The sequence below is a fragment of the Pristiophorus japonicus genome, chromosome 26 (genome assembly GCF_044704955.1).
Source record: "Pristiophorus japonicus isolate sPriJap1 chromosome 26, sPriJap1.hap1, whole genome shotgun sequence".
Taxonomy (NCBI): Eukaryota; Metazoa; Chordata; class Chondrichthyes; family Pristiophoridae; genus Pristiophorus; species Pristiophorus japonicus.
In genome coordinates this window covers 7,446,390-7,463,294 of record NC_092002.1, presented here as the reverse complement: position 1 = coordinate 7,463,294, position 16,905 = coordinate 7,446,390, and the positions used below count along the sequence as shown (strand labels likewise).

The 16,905-nt window shown below is 45.3% G+C and overlaps 1 protein-coding gene across 1 annotated transcript in view; it reads left to right on the top strand.

Moving 5' to 3' along the window:
• The window catches only part of LOC139239030 (echinoderm microtubule-associated protein-like 1), a 139,761-nt gene that overhangs the window by 81,298 nt on the left and 41,558 nt on the right, over positions 1 to 16,905 (top strand). The window contains exon 4 of the mRNA XM_070867533.1: positions 11,631 to 11,659. Within this exon, the coding sequence (XP_070723634.1) occupies positions 11,631 to 11,659 (29 nt within the window). The remainder of the gene's footprint in view (positions 1 to 11,630; positions 11,660 to 16,905) is intronic.

The window sequence follows — 16,905 nt, the reverse complement described above, 5'->3', positions numbered from 1 at the left end:
TATGAATGACTCCACGAGGTCTAGTATTGTACTAGACTGTTGTGACCTTAGTCCCATTTATTGTAACTCCAGAGTGAGGCACAAGCGTGGTTGGCAGCCTTTTATACTGGGCCCTGAACATCTATGCAGGTGACCCTCAGGTCTCCCACCGCAGTGCCCTCTGGTGGCACACGTTATGTGACTACACAGTTAGTATACATGGTCTACATACATGACAAATACTCCTCATGATTTTGAATCCTCTTAACCTGCTCTACTCTAAGGAGAACAATTCCAGCTTCTTTATCCTGTCACATAACTGAAGTCCTTCATCTCTGGTATCATTCTAGTAAATCTCCTCTACACCCTCTTCAAAGTCTTGACATCCTTCCTAAAGTCTAGTAGCCAGAATTAGACACCATACTCCAGCTGAGGCCTAACTGATTTATAAAAGTTTTAGCATAACCTCTGCTTTTGTACTCTATAAGGCCAAGTATCCCACATTCTTTACAACCGTGCATTGATGGGGCTGGTGAGGCTGTCTTAGAGTGCACTCCCTTGCAGCATTTCCTGTTTTTAGCACGAATAATCACTTTCATGGTTACAACTGTGACTAGGCCCCGCCGTTGTCTTTGTCAAGTGATAAGTTGTAAACTTGGCGTTTGAGCAGCTTCTCAGCCAAACAAATGGCAATTTTTTTTTTGTAAAGTCATCTCCTTTCCCAAATTGATGGTGAGAGCAGATTGGCAGAAGTGGAAAAGAAGCAGAACAAGTTTGAAATTAGACGTGCGCAGGGGTGGAAGGTCAGAAGAGAGTGTGTAATAACCGCACGCACTTCTCCAATACCCCGAATGTAGCAAAACATCGCGAGGTGTTTTACAATGGGAAAAAGAAAAAAAGAACAACTTGCATTTATATAACGCCTTTCACAACCACCAGACGTCTCAAAGCGCTTTACAGCCAATGAAGTACTTTTGAAGTGTAGTCACTATTGTAAGGTGGGAAATGTTTGAAACGCGGGAGCCAATTTGCGCACAGCAAGCTCCCACAAACAGCAATGTGATAACGACCAGATAATCTGTTTCTGCTACGTTGATTGATTGAGGGATAAATATTGGCCATGACACCGGGGATAACTCCCCTGTTCTTCAGGCATCATCAGGCATGCGGGCAACGTGGCCCATCCATCAGAGCTAATTGAGCGAGGCCCACATCCCGGAACGAATAAAAAAAAACTTGAAAGGGAAATAATTGCAGGGCTACAGGGTAGCGGGACTAATTCGAAAGCACTACCAAAGAGCTGGCTCAGACACGATAGGCCTCCTGGCCTCCTGGCCTCCTGTGCTGTATCATTCTTATGAAAAGACTGATCATCCCAGGGAGATTAAACTTTCTCTGGAGTTGCTGGCACTCTTAAGGGTTAATGGAGAGGACAACTGAGCAAGTCTAAAGATCACATCAGGAAGAGCTTAATTTTAGCTTTAGAAGTTATGTTAATAAATTTCAAATGTATTAGTGCCGAGTGTACTTTCATGGCATGTATATTGTCACCACCTCCCAGGCACTCCTACAGTGGCTGTTGCTTCAAGTTATGTTGTGACGCGGAGAGTATTGCTTCAAGTCCTATCAGGTGATGCAGGAAAGGCAGTTTAATATTGTTGGAACTCACCCAATAGGAAGTGGCATCTGATTGGCCCAGGAGCCTGATGTTTCATGTACAGATTGATTGATTTAGTTGCCAGTAGATAAACAGCCATTCAGCGACAGTGCTCTCAAGTGAAGTAAACTAAAGTTTTCAATCCTGGAAACGAGTGTCCAAGCTTGTAGCCATCAGACTCCCGAGCAAGATGAAGAAAGCAACTAACAAGTAGGTGCCTCGGTTGAGAATCTTCTTAGCTTTTAAACTTTGTAGAATAAAGTTGAGTTCAGTTTGAAGAACTGAGCGAGGACTACTTTTATTTTTAATCCCTTCTGTAAACTAAAGGATGTGGTCACGAGCCACTAAGTCTGCACAGCAATGTTTAACTGCAATCATCTCCTTTTTTCACGTTGTAGCTTCCAGTTTATCTGTTTGACTTCCAATTCAACTTCTAGTAAATGGACACAAAATGTGCTGGAAGTGCATCCTGATTTAGACATCTTAATGTGTCTTTCACCGATGTATTCTCAGCATTTTCTGCAATATTTTTATATGCAAATTCAGCTTGTCCCTGTATTTGCAGAGTTGCTTTAACACAACCGGAGCCAAACCGGATTGTGAGAATTGTTCTGTTGTGTTCAATGTGTTTTTGATTTCCAAAATTAATGAACTGAGATCTCGCATGCATTGTTAACCATGTTATGTGTGCAGGATGTGAAATTACTGTCTTCCAGTAAGTATAACATTTGCCCCTATATCAGGTTGCCAAACTTTAGTGATTAAACATTAATAAAAATGTCATCACCATAGGCAGTCCCTCGAAACGAGGATGACTTGCTTCCACGCCAAAAAGGGATGAGTTTCACAGGTATTTCAATGAAGGAACTAATATTCCAGACCCCGAACTACATTTTGAAGGTTGGAAGATGTCTGTGCGTGGATTTTTTTGTAGGCTAATGTAGAAACCAGATGTCAACAGATAATACCTGCAACTTCCAGGTAGATGTGCTAGAATGTAAAAATAACCAAGTTTTGGATTGGCACGATGTTCTTGATAGTTGGGCGTTGGGGGAGATGTACTGTGTTCCGCCTTAGAGGTTGGTTTTCAATGGTTCTAATTGTAGTTTTTAATTATTAATAAAATGACCATCTGTTCATGTTTCTGTCGTCTGTATCTTGACTCGCATCAAGTCCCGTTCACCCCCTGTGCTCGCTGATCTACATTGGCTCCCGGTTGAGCAATGCCTCCATTTTTATAATTCTCCTCCTTTAGTTCAACCCTTAGTCCATAGCCTTCGACCCTTCCCTATCTCTGTAGCCTCCTCCAGCCCTACAATTCCCCCCCCCGAGAGCAGTGCGTTTCTCTTGCGCATCCCTGATTTTCATCGCTCCACCATTGGCACTCCTTAAAACCTACCTCTGGCCAAGCTTCTGCTGTAATTTTTTTTTTTTTTTTAAGTGTTCCATGATGTGGGCATCGCTGGCAAGGCCGGCATTTATCGCCCATCCTCAGTCGCCCTTGAGAAGGTGGTGGTGAGCCGCCGCCTTGAACTGCTGCAGTCCCGTGTGATGAAGGTGCTCCCACAGCGCTGTTAGGGAGGGAGTTCCAGGATTGTGACCCAGCGATGATCCCTTTGTGTAGTTTAGTGCCCACTTTTGTTTGATAACGCTCCCGTAAAGTGCCTTGGGACACGGTGCTATATAAATGCAAGTTGTTGAATAGGTACATTCTTCCTACAAAAGTCACCAATCACTAAGGTCAAGGTGACTGTTCGTTGATGATGAAGGAGCCACGAACAATATTTGACACCGCTTCTTGTGGAAAGCAGTTACATGCAATGTATATATCTCCCATATGGTACATATCTAACATTCATAACTGCTGTTGGCTCTAACATGGGGGAATCCCCTCCGACTTAAATGCACTAAATATGAAATCAACAAAAACAATTTGTATTTATATAGCCTTTAACATAGTAAAACATCCCAAGGTGCTTCACAGGACTGTTCTAAAACAAAACAAATACATTTGACACTGAGCCACATTAGAAGAAATTAGGGCAGGTGACCAAAAGCTTGGTCAAAGAGGTAGGTTTTAAGGAGCATCTTGAAGGAGGAAAGAGAGGTTTAGGGAGGGAGTTCCAGAGCTTGGGGCCCAGACAGCTGAAGGCACGGCCACCAATGGTTGGGCGATTTTAAAATCAGGGATGCTCAAGAGGGCAGAATTTGAGGAGCGCAGACATCGCTGCCGGGGGGGGAGGCTGAAAGAGATTAGAGGTAAATGTTTGAAATTCTCAGCAGCTTCGTCAGAGAAATGGTGGATTAACACTTTTTTGGGAGAGAGATCCTTTATCCGTATGTTGCTCTGTGATGGAGAGCACCTCCGAAAAGTAACCGCTCAACTGAAAGATAACTTCAGAGAAGCTGTCTTGTCTTTGAAATGATCTGCTGCTACATCATGGGGCTATCTTGCAGATCCCGAGAGTTAGTGACTCGGTTTGAGACAGTACAACGCATCTTATCCCTTGGGACTGGGAGAAAGGACCACGAGTGATGCAGCCCTCCATTATTGAAGGGCAGCCCAATCTTTCAGCAGCAAATGATTAATTCACACACCAGGCCTTGCTCTAGAATAGAGAGATGTACAAGCATGGCCTGTAGTACAGCACATCCTGTGAGGTTGTGTTCTGAATACTAATATCAATGACCCATTTACTTGTTCTGGTTGGTTTTTTTCTCTCTATTGTTCATCAGCCACTACATCAATACACTCCGCTTCACAACATAACTGGAATTTCATATATTCGTACAGTACAACAGTGAGCAAGTGCGTCATTGGCTGACCTACATTGGCTCCCAGTTAAGCAACGCCTCGATTTTCAAAATTCTCATCCATGTTTACAAATCCCTCTATGGCCTCGCTCCTTTCCATCTCTGTAATCTTTCTCCCCCCCCCCCCCCCCCCCCGAGATGTCTGCGCTCCTCTAATTCTGCCCTCTTGAGCATCCCTGATTATAATCGCTCAACCATCGGTGGCCGTGCCTTCAGTTGCCTGGGCCCCAAGCTCTGGAACTCCCTCCCTAAACCTCTCCGCCTCTTGACCTCTCCTCCTTTCCTCCTTTTAAGACGCTCCTTAAAACTGACTACTTTAACCAAGCTTTTGGTCATCTGCCCTAATTTCTTATATGGCTCGGTGTCACATTTATTTGCTTTGTCTTATAACACTCGTGTGAAGCACCTTGGGACGTTTCACTACATTTAAGGCGTTAAATAAATTGTTGTTGTAAAGTGCTTTGGGATGTCCTGAGGATGTGAAAGGTGCTGTATAAATGCACGTTCTTCCTCCTTCCGTTCTCTGAAATATGAACCAAAGCTCTGGGCACCTGCAGACGAATCCGCTGCTCCACCCACTTAATGAGCTGAGAGTCTTCAACGTGGAGTAATCGTAGGAATAAAAATTACAACATCCTCCTCTTCATTACCTCCCAAAATATGAAAATTATTTCTCCTTAATTAATAATTACCAGATTGAAAAAATTTTTTTTAAGACTTGCCTTTATCAGCTGAGGCATAGAATACAAGCACAGGGAGGTTATGTAAAACACTAGTTAGGCCACAGCTGGAGTACTGCGTGCAGCTTTGGTCACCACATTACAGGAAGGATGTGATCGCACTGGAGAGGGTACAGAGGAGATTTACGAGGATGTTGCCTGGACTGGAGAAATTTAACTATGAAGAAAGGTTGGATAGGCTGGGGTTTGTTTTCTTTGGAACAGAGGAGGCTGAGCAGAGACTTTTTATTGAGGTGTATAAAATTATATGGGGCCTAGATAGTGAATAGGATGGACTATTTCCCTTGGCTGAGGGGGTCAACAACCAGGGAGTATAGATTTATAGTAATTGGTAGGAGGTTTAGAGGGGATTTGAGGGGAAATTTCTTCACCCAGAGGGTGGTGGGGGTCTATAACTCACTGCCTGAAAGGGTGGTAGAGGCAGAAACCCTCACCACATTTAAAAAAAAATACAGGTGTGACGTCAGAAATCTGGAAACCTCAGGACCGAGGCTGTTCCGGATTCCGTTATTTCTGGATTTTGGAATGTCTCAGCTGGGGTGGGGGGAATTTCAGAACATTTTCCGGTTTCCGATGACCCCACCGCGGATCGGCCCGGATCCCGGAACATCCGAATTTCGGACCCTCAACCTGTACTTGGATGTGCACTTGAAGTGCCGTAACCAACAGGGCTACGGCCCGAGCTGTAAAGTGGAATTAGGCTGGGTAGCTCTTTGTCTGCTGGTGTGGACATGATGGGCCGAAATGGCCTCCTTCGGTGCTGTAAATTGCTCGGATTCTATGATAAATGATACCAGAAATGCGAGGGTATACACTATCAGGAAAGGATGAACAGGCTCGGTCTCTTTTCTCTTTGGGTGAAAAAAAGATAGCTGAGGGATGACCTAATCGAGCTCTATAAAATTCTGAAAGGTTTTGCCAGAGTGGATACAGAGAGAATGTTTCCGCTTGTGGCGGAGAGCATAACTAGAGGCCATCAATAATAAGATAGTCACCAAGAAATCCAGGAGGGAATTCAGAAGAAACTTATTTACCCATGAGTGTGGTGAGAATGTGGAACTCGCTACCACAGGGAGTGGTTGAGGTGAATAGTATCGATGCATTTAAGGGGAGGCTGGACAAGCATGTGAGGGAGAAGGGAATAGAGGGTTATGCTGATAGATTTAAATGAGGAAAGACGGGAGAGGGCTCGAGTGGAGCATAAACGCCGGCATGGACTGGTTGGGCCGACATAGGAACAGAAGGCCATTCAGCCCCTCTAACCTGTTGCATCATTGAATTAGATCGTGCTTGATCTGTCTCTCCACTCCATCTATCCGCCTTGGTTCCGGAACCCTTAATGACCTTGCCTAACAAAAACCTATTGATCTCCAGTTTTGACATTTTCAACTGATTTACCCCCCAGCCTCAATAGCATTTTATTGGATGGAAAACAGAATCATAGAATGGTTACAGCACAAGAGATGCCATTCAGCCCATCGAACCCGTGCCAGCTCTCACTTCAGCCAGTCCCACTCCCCCCGCCCTTTCCCCGTAGCCCTGCAAAATATTTTTTTCTGGCACTTATCCAATTCCTTTTTTGAAAGCCACAATTAAGTCTGCCTCCACCGCCCTTTCAGGCAGCGCATTCCAGATCCTAACCACTCGCTGCGTTTATTTAAAAAAAAAATTCTTGTGCCTTTGGTTCTTTTGCCAATCACCTTAAATCCGTGTCCTCTGGTTCTCGACCCTTCCGCCAATGGGAACAGTTTCGCTCTGTCTACTCTGTCAAGACCCCTCATGATTTTGAACAACTCGATCAAATCTCCTCTCAATCTTCTCTGCTTGAAGGAGAACAACCCCAGCTTCTCCAATATATCCTTGTAACTGAAGTTTCTCATCCCTGGAATCATTTTCGTAAATCTTTTCTGCACTCTCAACTTCACATCCTTCCTAAAGTGTGGTGCCCAGAATTTGACAGTGCTCCAGTTGAGGCCGAACTAGTGTAAACATTTTTGTTAAACTATAGGCTGCAGTCACAGTGAGTCTCCCACTTTTAGTATGTGAACGTTAAATACATGTTGAGGCCTTTAACTGGAAAAGAACGTTGCCTATCAGTAGGGCTGTGTAAATGGCAATTGCCGGAATACAAAATTACTGCCTCCAGGCAGGGTGAGGTTTTAATCATGAAGACTTTATTTTTTTTAAAAGTACTACGAAAAAGAAACAGCCAGAAGCTGACTCCCCTTTTTAAAAATAAATGTTTATGGGTAGATTGGTGTTATTGCGAGAAATAAATTGAGGGTAATGATAATTCGTAATAAATGTTTCAGCATCTTCCATACCAAGCATATTTGTGCAGCAGAGTTTGTCGCCCAGAGCTGTATAGGCAGAGTTTACCACTCAGGAGGGCTCTGGCCATGGAACCATAGCTATTTTCATCACTGAGGCCATTTGGCCCATTGTGTCTCTGCTAGCTCTTTGCTAGAGCAACTTTAAAGGAATCCCAGTGCTCTGCTCTTTTTGCATAATCATGTTTCTTTTTCCACTTCAAATATCTATCCAATTTTCCCTTGAAAGATCAATGGTCTGTGCCTCAACAACAACTTGCCTTTTCATATAGCACCCTTTCAATGTAGTAAAATGTTCCAAGGCGGTTCACCGGAGCGCAGTAAGACAAACATTAACACTCAAAGGTGATATTGGGGCAGGTGACCAAAAGCTTGGTCGAAGAGGTAGGTTTTAAAGAGGCGGAGGAGAGAAAGGTGGACGGGGGGGGGGGGGGAGAGAATTGAATGAGGGAGGCACGAGTTAGAAAGAAGAAAGACTTGTATTTATATAGCGTCTTTCACGAACACCGGACATTTCAAAGTGCAAATATTGGCCAGGACACCGGGTATAACTCCCCCGCTCTTCTTCAAAATAGTGCCATGAGTTCTTCTACATTTACCTGAGAGAGCAGACGGGGCTTCGGTTTAATGTCTCATCCAAAAGACGGCACCTCCGACAGTGCGGCGCTCCCTCAGCACTGCACTGGAGTGTCAGCCTAAAAGTTTTGTGCTCAAGTTCTTGGAGTGGCAACCTTCTGACTCCATGGCGAATGTATAGAATGGGAGAAGACTCGTAAAAACATAATAACTTTGTGACTGGAGGAGGTTTTGGTGGAATATTTCTTTGAGGTGCTTTTAATTTTGAATTGTTTCTCCCTCAAGCCTGCCCCACCATTCAGTCAGATCATGGCTGAACTTCTACGTCAACTCCACTTTCCCACCCTATCCTTTGATTCCCTTAGTATCTAAAGAATCTATTGATCTCCATCTTTGAATATCATCATAGGCAGTCCCTCGGAATCGAGGAAGACTTGCTTCCATTCCTGAAGTGAGTTCTTTGGTGGCTGAACAGTCCAATACGAGAGCCACAGACTGTGTCACAGGTGGGACAGATAGTCGTTGAGGGAAAGGGTGGGTGGGACAGGTTTGCCACACGCTCCTACCGCTGCCTGCGCTTGATTTCTGCACGCTCTTGGCGTTGAGACTCGAGGTGCTCAGCGCCCTCCCGGATAATCTTCCTTCACTTAGGGCGGTCTTGGGCCAGGAACTCCCAGGTGTCGGTGGGGATGTTGCACTTTATCAAGGAGGCTTTGAGGGTGTCCTTGTAATGTTTCCTCTGCCCACCTTTGGCTCGTTTGCCGTGAAGGAGCTCCGAGTAGAGCACTTGCTTTGGGAGTCTCGTGAATATACTCAACGACTGAGCATCCACAGCCCTCTGGGGCAGAGAATTATGCAAATCCAGGCTGATTTGTGCACAGGCTCCCGCATTACCCGCGGGGTGGAGGCTCGTGTGGAGTATAAATACCGGCATTGACCTGTTGGGCCTGAGTATGCTATACAAACGTTTTAATATATGTTACTGCTGTTGAAAATAATGTAAAGGGAAGGATTATCTTTCTGTTGTCTTTCCATCATCCTCACTGAAGATTGACTCGTCATGCCATTCCCTATCCCAACACTTTTTTTTTTTCAGGAATCTCAAATGCAGCTATTTATCTCCGTCTTCCCTTCCAAAACTCTCCGAGCTTTTAAAATCCAAGCTTGATATAAGCTAACCATTCCTTGAGTTTATTTTGCTTTCTACTTTTGTTCAACTGCTGTCTTTGGCCCTTTTTGCTGAGCGTTCTTTAAGACCGGGATGAGGAGGAATTTCTTTTGAGGGTCGTTAATGTGGAATTCTCTGCCCCAGAGAACTGTGGAGGCTGGGTCATTGAATATGTTTAAGGCGGTGATAGACAGATTTTTGAACGATAAGGGAGTCGAGGGTTATGGGGAGTGGGCAGGGAAATGGAGCTGAGTCACTGGTCAGATCAGCCATGATCTCATTAAATGGCGGAGCAGGCTCGAGGAGCCAGATGGCCGACTCCTGCTCCTATTACTTGTTTTGTGCTTCCTATGATCAAGTTCTAACTACCTGTCTCGACCTGTTCAAACTGAAGGATGCGCATTTAGCTGGCTAATGCAATTCAGCGTGTGTGTGGCTATGCAAAAGGAAATTTGTCTTGATTAGCCCGTTGTTTAAGTCGTGCTTTGTCTATCTGTGACACACACAAGGCTGACGATGCAATCGTTGCACAGTTCCTCGGGCAAGCCGTGTGCTTGTGCACAAATCAAGCTAACCTTGGGTGATAGTGAATGGCCAGCTCAGTATTGACTATCTAACTATTGCTGCCAGCACATCGCTCATGATGTGATGGGGCAGCTAGTAGCTAGCTAGTTCACACATGCAGTGACCCAGTATTATCCTCCTGAGGCCCAATGGTTTGATCGCAGCTAAGCAGAGTGGCTTTCATCCGGATTTTTAAAAGTGCTCGAAGTCAACTTTTGCAGCTGGAGTCCAGGTTTTTGGAGATGGTTGGGGTTCCGAAGAAAGAACTTGCATTTATATAGCTCCTTTCACAACCTCTGGCTGTGAAGCACTTTAGAACATCCTATGAAGTACTTTTTCAAAGTGTGGTCACTGTTGCAATGTGGGGAAAGGCAGCAGCCAATTTGTGCACAGCAAGATCCCACAAGCAGCAACAAGACCGTGACCAGGTGATCTGATTTAGTGATCGTTGAGGGATAGATATTGACCCAGGAAACTGGGGATAACTCCCCTGCTCTTCAAAATAGTGCCATGCATGTTTTACGTCCACCTGAGGGCAGACGGGTCCTCTGTTTAACATCTCACCTGAAAAACGACACCTCCGACAGTGCGGCACTCCCTCAGCATTGCACTGGGAGTGTCAGCCTATATTCTGTGCTCCAGTCTCTGAAGTTGGACTTGAACCTACAACCTTCTAATTCGGAGGTGGGAGTGCCACCCACTGAGCCACGGCTAATGCCTCAAACATCATGCACCGTGAGGGAGGCCAGGTAGTTGGGGGGGAGGGGCTGGAGGGATTGCAGAGGTAGCAATGGGGAGGGGACTATTAGCATTTGTGGAGGGAGATGGCAGCATGGAGAGAGGTCCAGTGTCGGCCTGTTCGGATTTTGGTTTCTGTAGCACCAGAAGTGGGTGTGCTTTGGAGAATAGCACCCCCTATCTTGAAGCACCAACTGGGAGATGTTGGTGAGTGAGTTGTTGTGCCTCCTATCTTGGAAGACCAACTTTGGAGGAATCGGAAGGCAAAGAAAATGAATAGAAAGGTTTGATCATGAGCAAAGTGTGATTGCAATAGATGTGACTGTGAAATGTAGCCAGAGGTAAACCTTACTGGATGGAAGTGTGTGCATATGCAAGACGTTTCATATGAGAACATAAGAATTAGAAGCAGGGGTCGGCCATTCGGCCCCTCGAGCCTGCTCCACCATTCAATAAGATGGCTGATCTACCTCAACTCCAATTTCCTGCACTATCTCCATATCCCTTAATGTTTAACAATCTAGCTATCTCCAAAGATTCACCACCCTCTGAGTGAAGAGGTTTCTCCTCCTCAGTCCTAAATGGCCGACCCCTTATTCTGATACTGTGACCCCTGGTTCTAGACCCCGCCCCCCCCTAGCCAGGGGAAACATCCTCCCTGTCAAGCCCTGTAAGAATTTTCTATGTTTCAATGAGATCACCTCTCATTCATCTAAATTCTAGAGAATATAGGCGTAGTCTACTCAATCTCTCCTCAGAGGACAATTTCCTCCCGCTCCCCCAACCAATCACAGGAATCATTCAGGTGAACCTTCGTTGCACTCCCTCAACAGCAAGTATATCCTTCCTTGAGTAAGGAGACCAAAACTGTACACAATACTCCAGGTGCGGTCTCACCAAGGCCCTATATAATTGATACAAGATGTTGTACAACCAAAATATTCTTGCAAATACTTCAGGATTTCTGCTGACGTTTTTCACATCAAAAGGATTGACTACTCTTGAAATAAGATTTATTTTTTGCCTGGGCATCTCTTAATTGTTGTTTTTTCTTTTTTTTTTAGTAAACAGAAGGACTTCCTCTTCAGTGCGGGTGAGTGAGCCTTTTGTATCTTCAGTTGCCTCCTTGTGAATGCATGGAAGCAGAATGCTGAAGATGGTATCTGCAACAGAGATAGGTACAGATTATAAGGCCAAATCGGGCCTATTAAGATGCATCTAATCACAGATCTCCGAACATGGCAACAGCTTGAAGGAATAGCAATGCTCAATGCATAAGTAGGCAGTTCAGAGATGGTTTACCAGGTTAAGTCCAGGGATGAGAGGGTTGACTTATGAGGAAAGGTTGAGTAGGTTGGGCCTCTACTCATTGGAGTTCAGAAGAATGAGAGGTGATCGTATCGAAACGTATAAGATTATGAGGGGACTTGACAAGGTGGATGCAGAGAGGATGTTTCCACTGATGGGGGAGACTAGAACTAGGGGACATAATCTTAGAATAAGGGGCCGCCCATTTAAAACTAAGGTGAGGAGGAATTTCTTCCCTCGGAGGGTTGTAAATCTGTGGAATTTGCTACCCCAGAGATCTGTGGAAGCTGGGTCATTGAATAAATTTAAGACAGAGATAGACAGTTTCTTAACCGATAAGGGGTTATGGGGAGCGGGCAGGGAAGTGGAACCGAGTCCATGATCGGATCAGCCATGATCATATTAAATGGCGGAGCAGGCTCGAGGGGCCGTATGGCGGCCTACTGCTCCTATTTTCTTATGAGCAGGAGTAAGCCATGTGGCCCTGCTCCGCCATCCGATGGCTGATTTTCTACCTCAACTCCACCTTCCTGCACTGTCTCCTTTTCCCTCGGTTCCCGCTGATCGTCTGCTTCCGCTCCATATTGCTGCACTGTCCCCATGTCCTTTGGTTCTCTTTAATATCCAAAAATCTAGCGGGTTGTTATGATCTGGAATGCACTACCTTGAAAGGGTGGTGGAAGCATATTCAATTATAACTTTCAAAAGGATAAATACTTGGAAGGGGGAAAAGTTTGCAGGTCTGGGGAAACAGCGGGAGAAGTGGGTCTAATTGGATAACACTTTCGGAGGTGGCACTGATGTGTTGGGCCGACTGGTCTCCTTATGTCCTGTATCATTGAGGAATTGGAAGCCTATAACTAAGCAGAAGGCTACATTGGGGACAGTTCATGAATATTATTGGATGAGCTTTTGACTATTGGATATCCCGTCAATAGGAAGTCAATTACTAAGTGGAATGGACACATGTTAAGGCAAGAAGGTCTCTGCCCCTCCCTGATGCAAGGCATTCCTTGCTCCAACAATCTTGCGCATAAATAAACTTTCTCCTAACCCCTCTCCTCGTTCTTTTAGTGACCATTTTAAATCAATCCCTCATCATTAATTCCCCAACCAGAGGAAATGGCTATCCAAGCTCCTCTTCATTTTAAAACCCTCTTATTAAATCCCATCGTGGTCTCTCTGCTGCAGTGATGGTTGATATCTGTGGTGGGTGACGCCAGGGAAGGGAGAGAATTGATTGCATAAGCCATCATTTTAATTGACCCTCGCCGCCCAAAATAAACTGCTTCCAAACTTTCTAGGGTGCACTCTGCTTGAGACCATTTGTGGAAAGTGATTTGAGGCTCAGTGGGCAGCACACTCACCTCCTTGAGTCAGAGGGTTGTGGGTTCAAGTCCCACTCCAGGGACTTGAGCACAAGAAATCTAGGCTGACCCTCCCAGTGCAGTGCTGAGGGAGCGCCGCACTGTCGGAGGTGCCGTCTTTTGGATGAGACGTTAAACAGAGGCCCCGTCTGCTCTTTCAGGTGGCCGTGAAAGATCCTATGGCACTATTCCGAAGAAGAGCAGGGGCGAGTTATCCCCGGTGTCCTGACCAATATTTATCCCTCAATCAATATAACAAAAACAGATTATCTGGGTCATTATCACATTGCTGTTTGTGGGAGCTTACTGTGCGCAAATAGCTGTCGCATTTCATACATTACAACAGTGACAACACTCCAAAAGTACTTCATTGGCTGTAAAGCGCTTTGGGACGTCCGGTGGTCGTGAAAGGTGCTGTAGAAATGCAAGTTGTTCTTTCTTTTCTCTTTCTTATTACATTTACAACACTAGCCTTAACAGACCTGTTGGGGCTCTCGCTACATGCACTGTCAGCTTAAAGCCCGGCCATGTTTTCACTTCACTGATCACTCCGGCTGCTAAGCAATCTGATGGTATTGCTTTTGACAGGAGTGCTGGCTGCAGCAGAATACAGTCAATAAAATCTTGCCGAGACCCGCCGAAATCATTTGAGGCCATCTCAAGCCAGGTCTCTGGTGGCTGGTTCAATATTGCATATAAATCGGGCCGTTTAATGCAAATCGACCACAGTATTGGCTCATTGTCTGAGCATCTAATCTTCTGTTGTATGATTTTCCCAAAATGGCTCGGGGACCACGAAATGTTGAAGAATTCTTGCATTTATATAGCGCCTTTCAAAGCCTCCAGACATTCCAAAGTGCTTTACAGCCAATGAAATACTTTCGAAGTGCAATCACTGTTGTAATGTAGGAAATTCAAAAGGTCAGGCAAGATCATTTCAACTTAGTCCACGTTTGCTGAAATCGGGAACTGTTCTCTTTGCAAAATCACCATTCTCCTCCCCTTCAAAACCACCCTAAACATGTCAATTTTAAAATTCTCTTCCTTGTGTTCAAGTCACTCCACAGCTCTCCCCGCCCTATCTCTGTCATCTTCTCCAGCTCCACAACCTTCCGAGATCATTGCACTCCTGTAATTCTGGCCTCTTGAGCATCCCCGATTTTTAATCGCTCAACCATTGGTAGCCGTGCCTTCAGCTGCCTGGGTCCTAAGCTCTGGAATTTTCTCCCTCTTCCCCCTCCCCCTCCTCCTTAAAACCTACCTCTGACCAAAGTTTTGGTCACATCCTTACGTGGCACAATGTCAAATTTTGTCAAGCTTTGTCTGATAAAGCTTCTGAAGCACCTTGGGACATATTTGCTACATTAAGGGCAAGTTGTCATTACACCATCCGCCTCCTTTTTAAAATGTCCACTGTTAACCCTGTCCTCTCTCTGACTACCATCCCATCTCTAACCCCCTTTTGCTCCCCAAGATCCTTGAGCATTCCATTATCATTTAACTCCCTGTTCAGCTCTCTTTCTTTAATATGGTTCCTGCCATGATAACAGCACTGAGACTACTCCTGGTCAAAGTGATCGGTGACATCCTTTGTGACTATAACCAACTTGGCATGTGCTGCTTAAGAACTCAAGAAATAGGAGCAGAAGTAGGCTATTTGGCCCCTCGAACCTGCTCCGCCATTCAATGAGATCATGGCTGATCTTCGACCTCAATTCCACCTTCTCGCACTATCCCCATAATCCCTAAATTCCCTTAGTACCCAGAAACTTAACAACCTCTGTCATGAATGTACTCAAGGACTCGGCATCCACGGCTCCCTGGGGTCGAAAATTCCAAAGATTCACAACGCTTTGAGTGAAGAAATCTTTCCTCATCTCAGTCCTAAATGGCTGACCCCCATGCTCAGACAGTGACTCCGTGTTCTAGAAACTCTTTTGAGTTCCGTGTTCTAGAATCCCCAGCCAGGTCTACTCACCTGAAAAACTCTCCTGTTGAAGATCAGACAGATTTGTCAGCACTGAACCTTTTATTGATTTGCCCTGATTTCACACCAGCTGTAAAACGCTTGCAAATCGCTTGACAATCGTTGCTGCTGTATCTGGTTGCTATTGGCTAAAATCCATCATAAATGTCCTTGAGTCCATCAGTCATTAACCTTGAGTGAACTGGAGGAAATGAGCAGCAAACTATCCCACACAACAGCGCCTAGAATTTCTGTCTTGTTTATGTTCCTAGTGATTCTCGCTCATTCGGTTAACTGTGCTTCCTGGTGTAGGCTGAGGAACTGCCATCATAGAATGGTTACAGCACAGAGGGAGGCCTTTCAGTCTGTCGAGTCCATGCCAGCTCTCAGCAAGAGCACTTCTGCTGGTCCCACTGTCCGCCCTTTCCCCGTAGCCCTGCGAATCTTTTTCCTTCAGATACTTATCCAACTCCCTTTTGAAAGCCACGATTGAGTCTACCTCCTTCACCCTCTCCGGCAGCACATTCCTGATCATAACCACTCGCTGCGTAAAGTTTTTCCTCATGTCGCCTTTGGTGCTTTTGCCAATCACCTTAAATCGGTGTCCTCTGGTTCTCCACCCTTCCGCCAATGGGAACAGTTTCTCTCGATCTACTCTGTCCAGACCCCTCAGGATTTTGAACACGTCGATCAAATCACCTCTCAACCTTCTCTGCTCCAAGGAGAACAACCCCAGCTTCTCCAGTCTATCCCCGTCACTGAAGTCCTTCATCCATGGAACCATTCTCATAAATCTTTTCTGCACCCTCTCCAAGGCCTTCCCATCCTTCCTAAAGTGCGGTGCCCAGAATTGAACACAACATTGCAGCTGAGACCGATCCAGTGTTTTAATAAAGGTGGTTCATAACTTCCTTGCTTTTGTACTCTGCCTCTATTTCTGAAGCCCTGGATCCCGTATGCTTTCTCAACCTGCCCTGCCACCTTTTAATGATTTGTGCACATACACCCCCAGGTCTCTGTGTTCATGCACCCCCTTTAGAATTGTATCCTTTAGTTTATATTGCCTCTCCTCGTCATTGCTGCTGCTATACAGTCGCTGGGCAGTACGGGCTAGATCAGTCTGTGCAATACAATGCCACGTTGTGCTTTTCACACCCACACAGACAAGAACTGAATGCGATTGTCATGCTTGCAAAGTTTCAGACATTTGCGGCATTTGTAAAGAGACCCATCACCAGAAGGACTCAACCTGTCACTTCCTTAATCAATGTGTATCTCCCAATTGTTTCTGTCTGTGTTAAGCTTTGATCTCCACATCCCCGAACATGGGCTAATACAAGATTGCTATATTCTTCTACAGCAGCCGTGTTAACTTGCATTTATATAGCAAGTTTAACATCAAAACTTTCCCAAAGTGCTCCAGAGAGGAGGTGTAGTGGGAAAAGTTAGGAGTAATGACCCATAATGTACGCACCTGGTGAGAGTGCTCACAGGCTGGTAGAGCTGTTAGTTGTGAGTGGCTTAGCCAGTCACATGATGTTCACATGACTCAATAAAACCCCAGCCAGTTGCGTTCAGGGTGTCCATGATGAGGCAGGAGGTTGTGAACCTGGTGGATGAACTGGTAATGGTGTAGTGTAGCTAATAAACCAACTAGTTCTTTATAGAGCAATGTGTTGCTATGAATTCTTAAGCAAA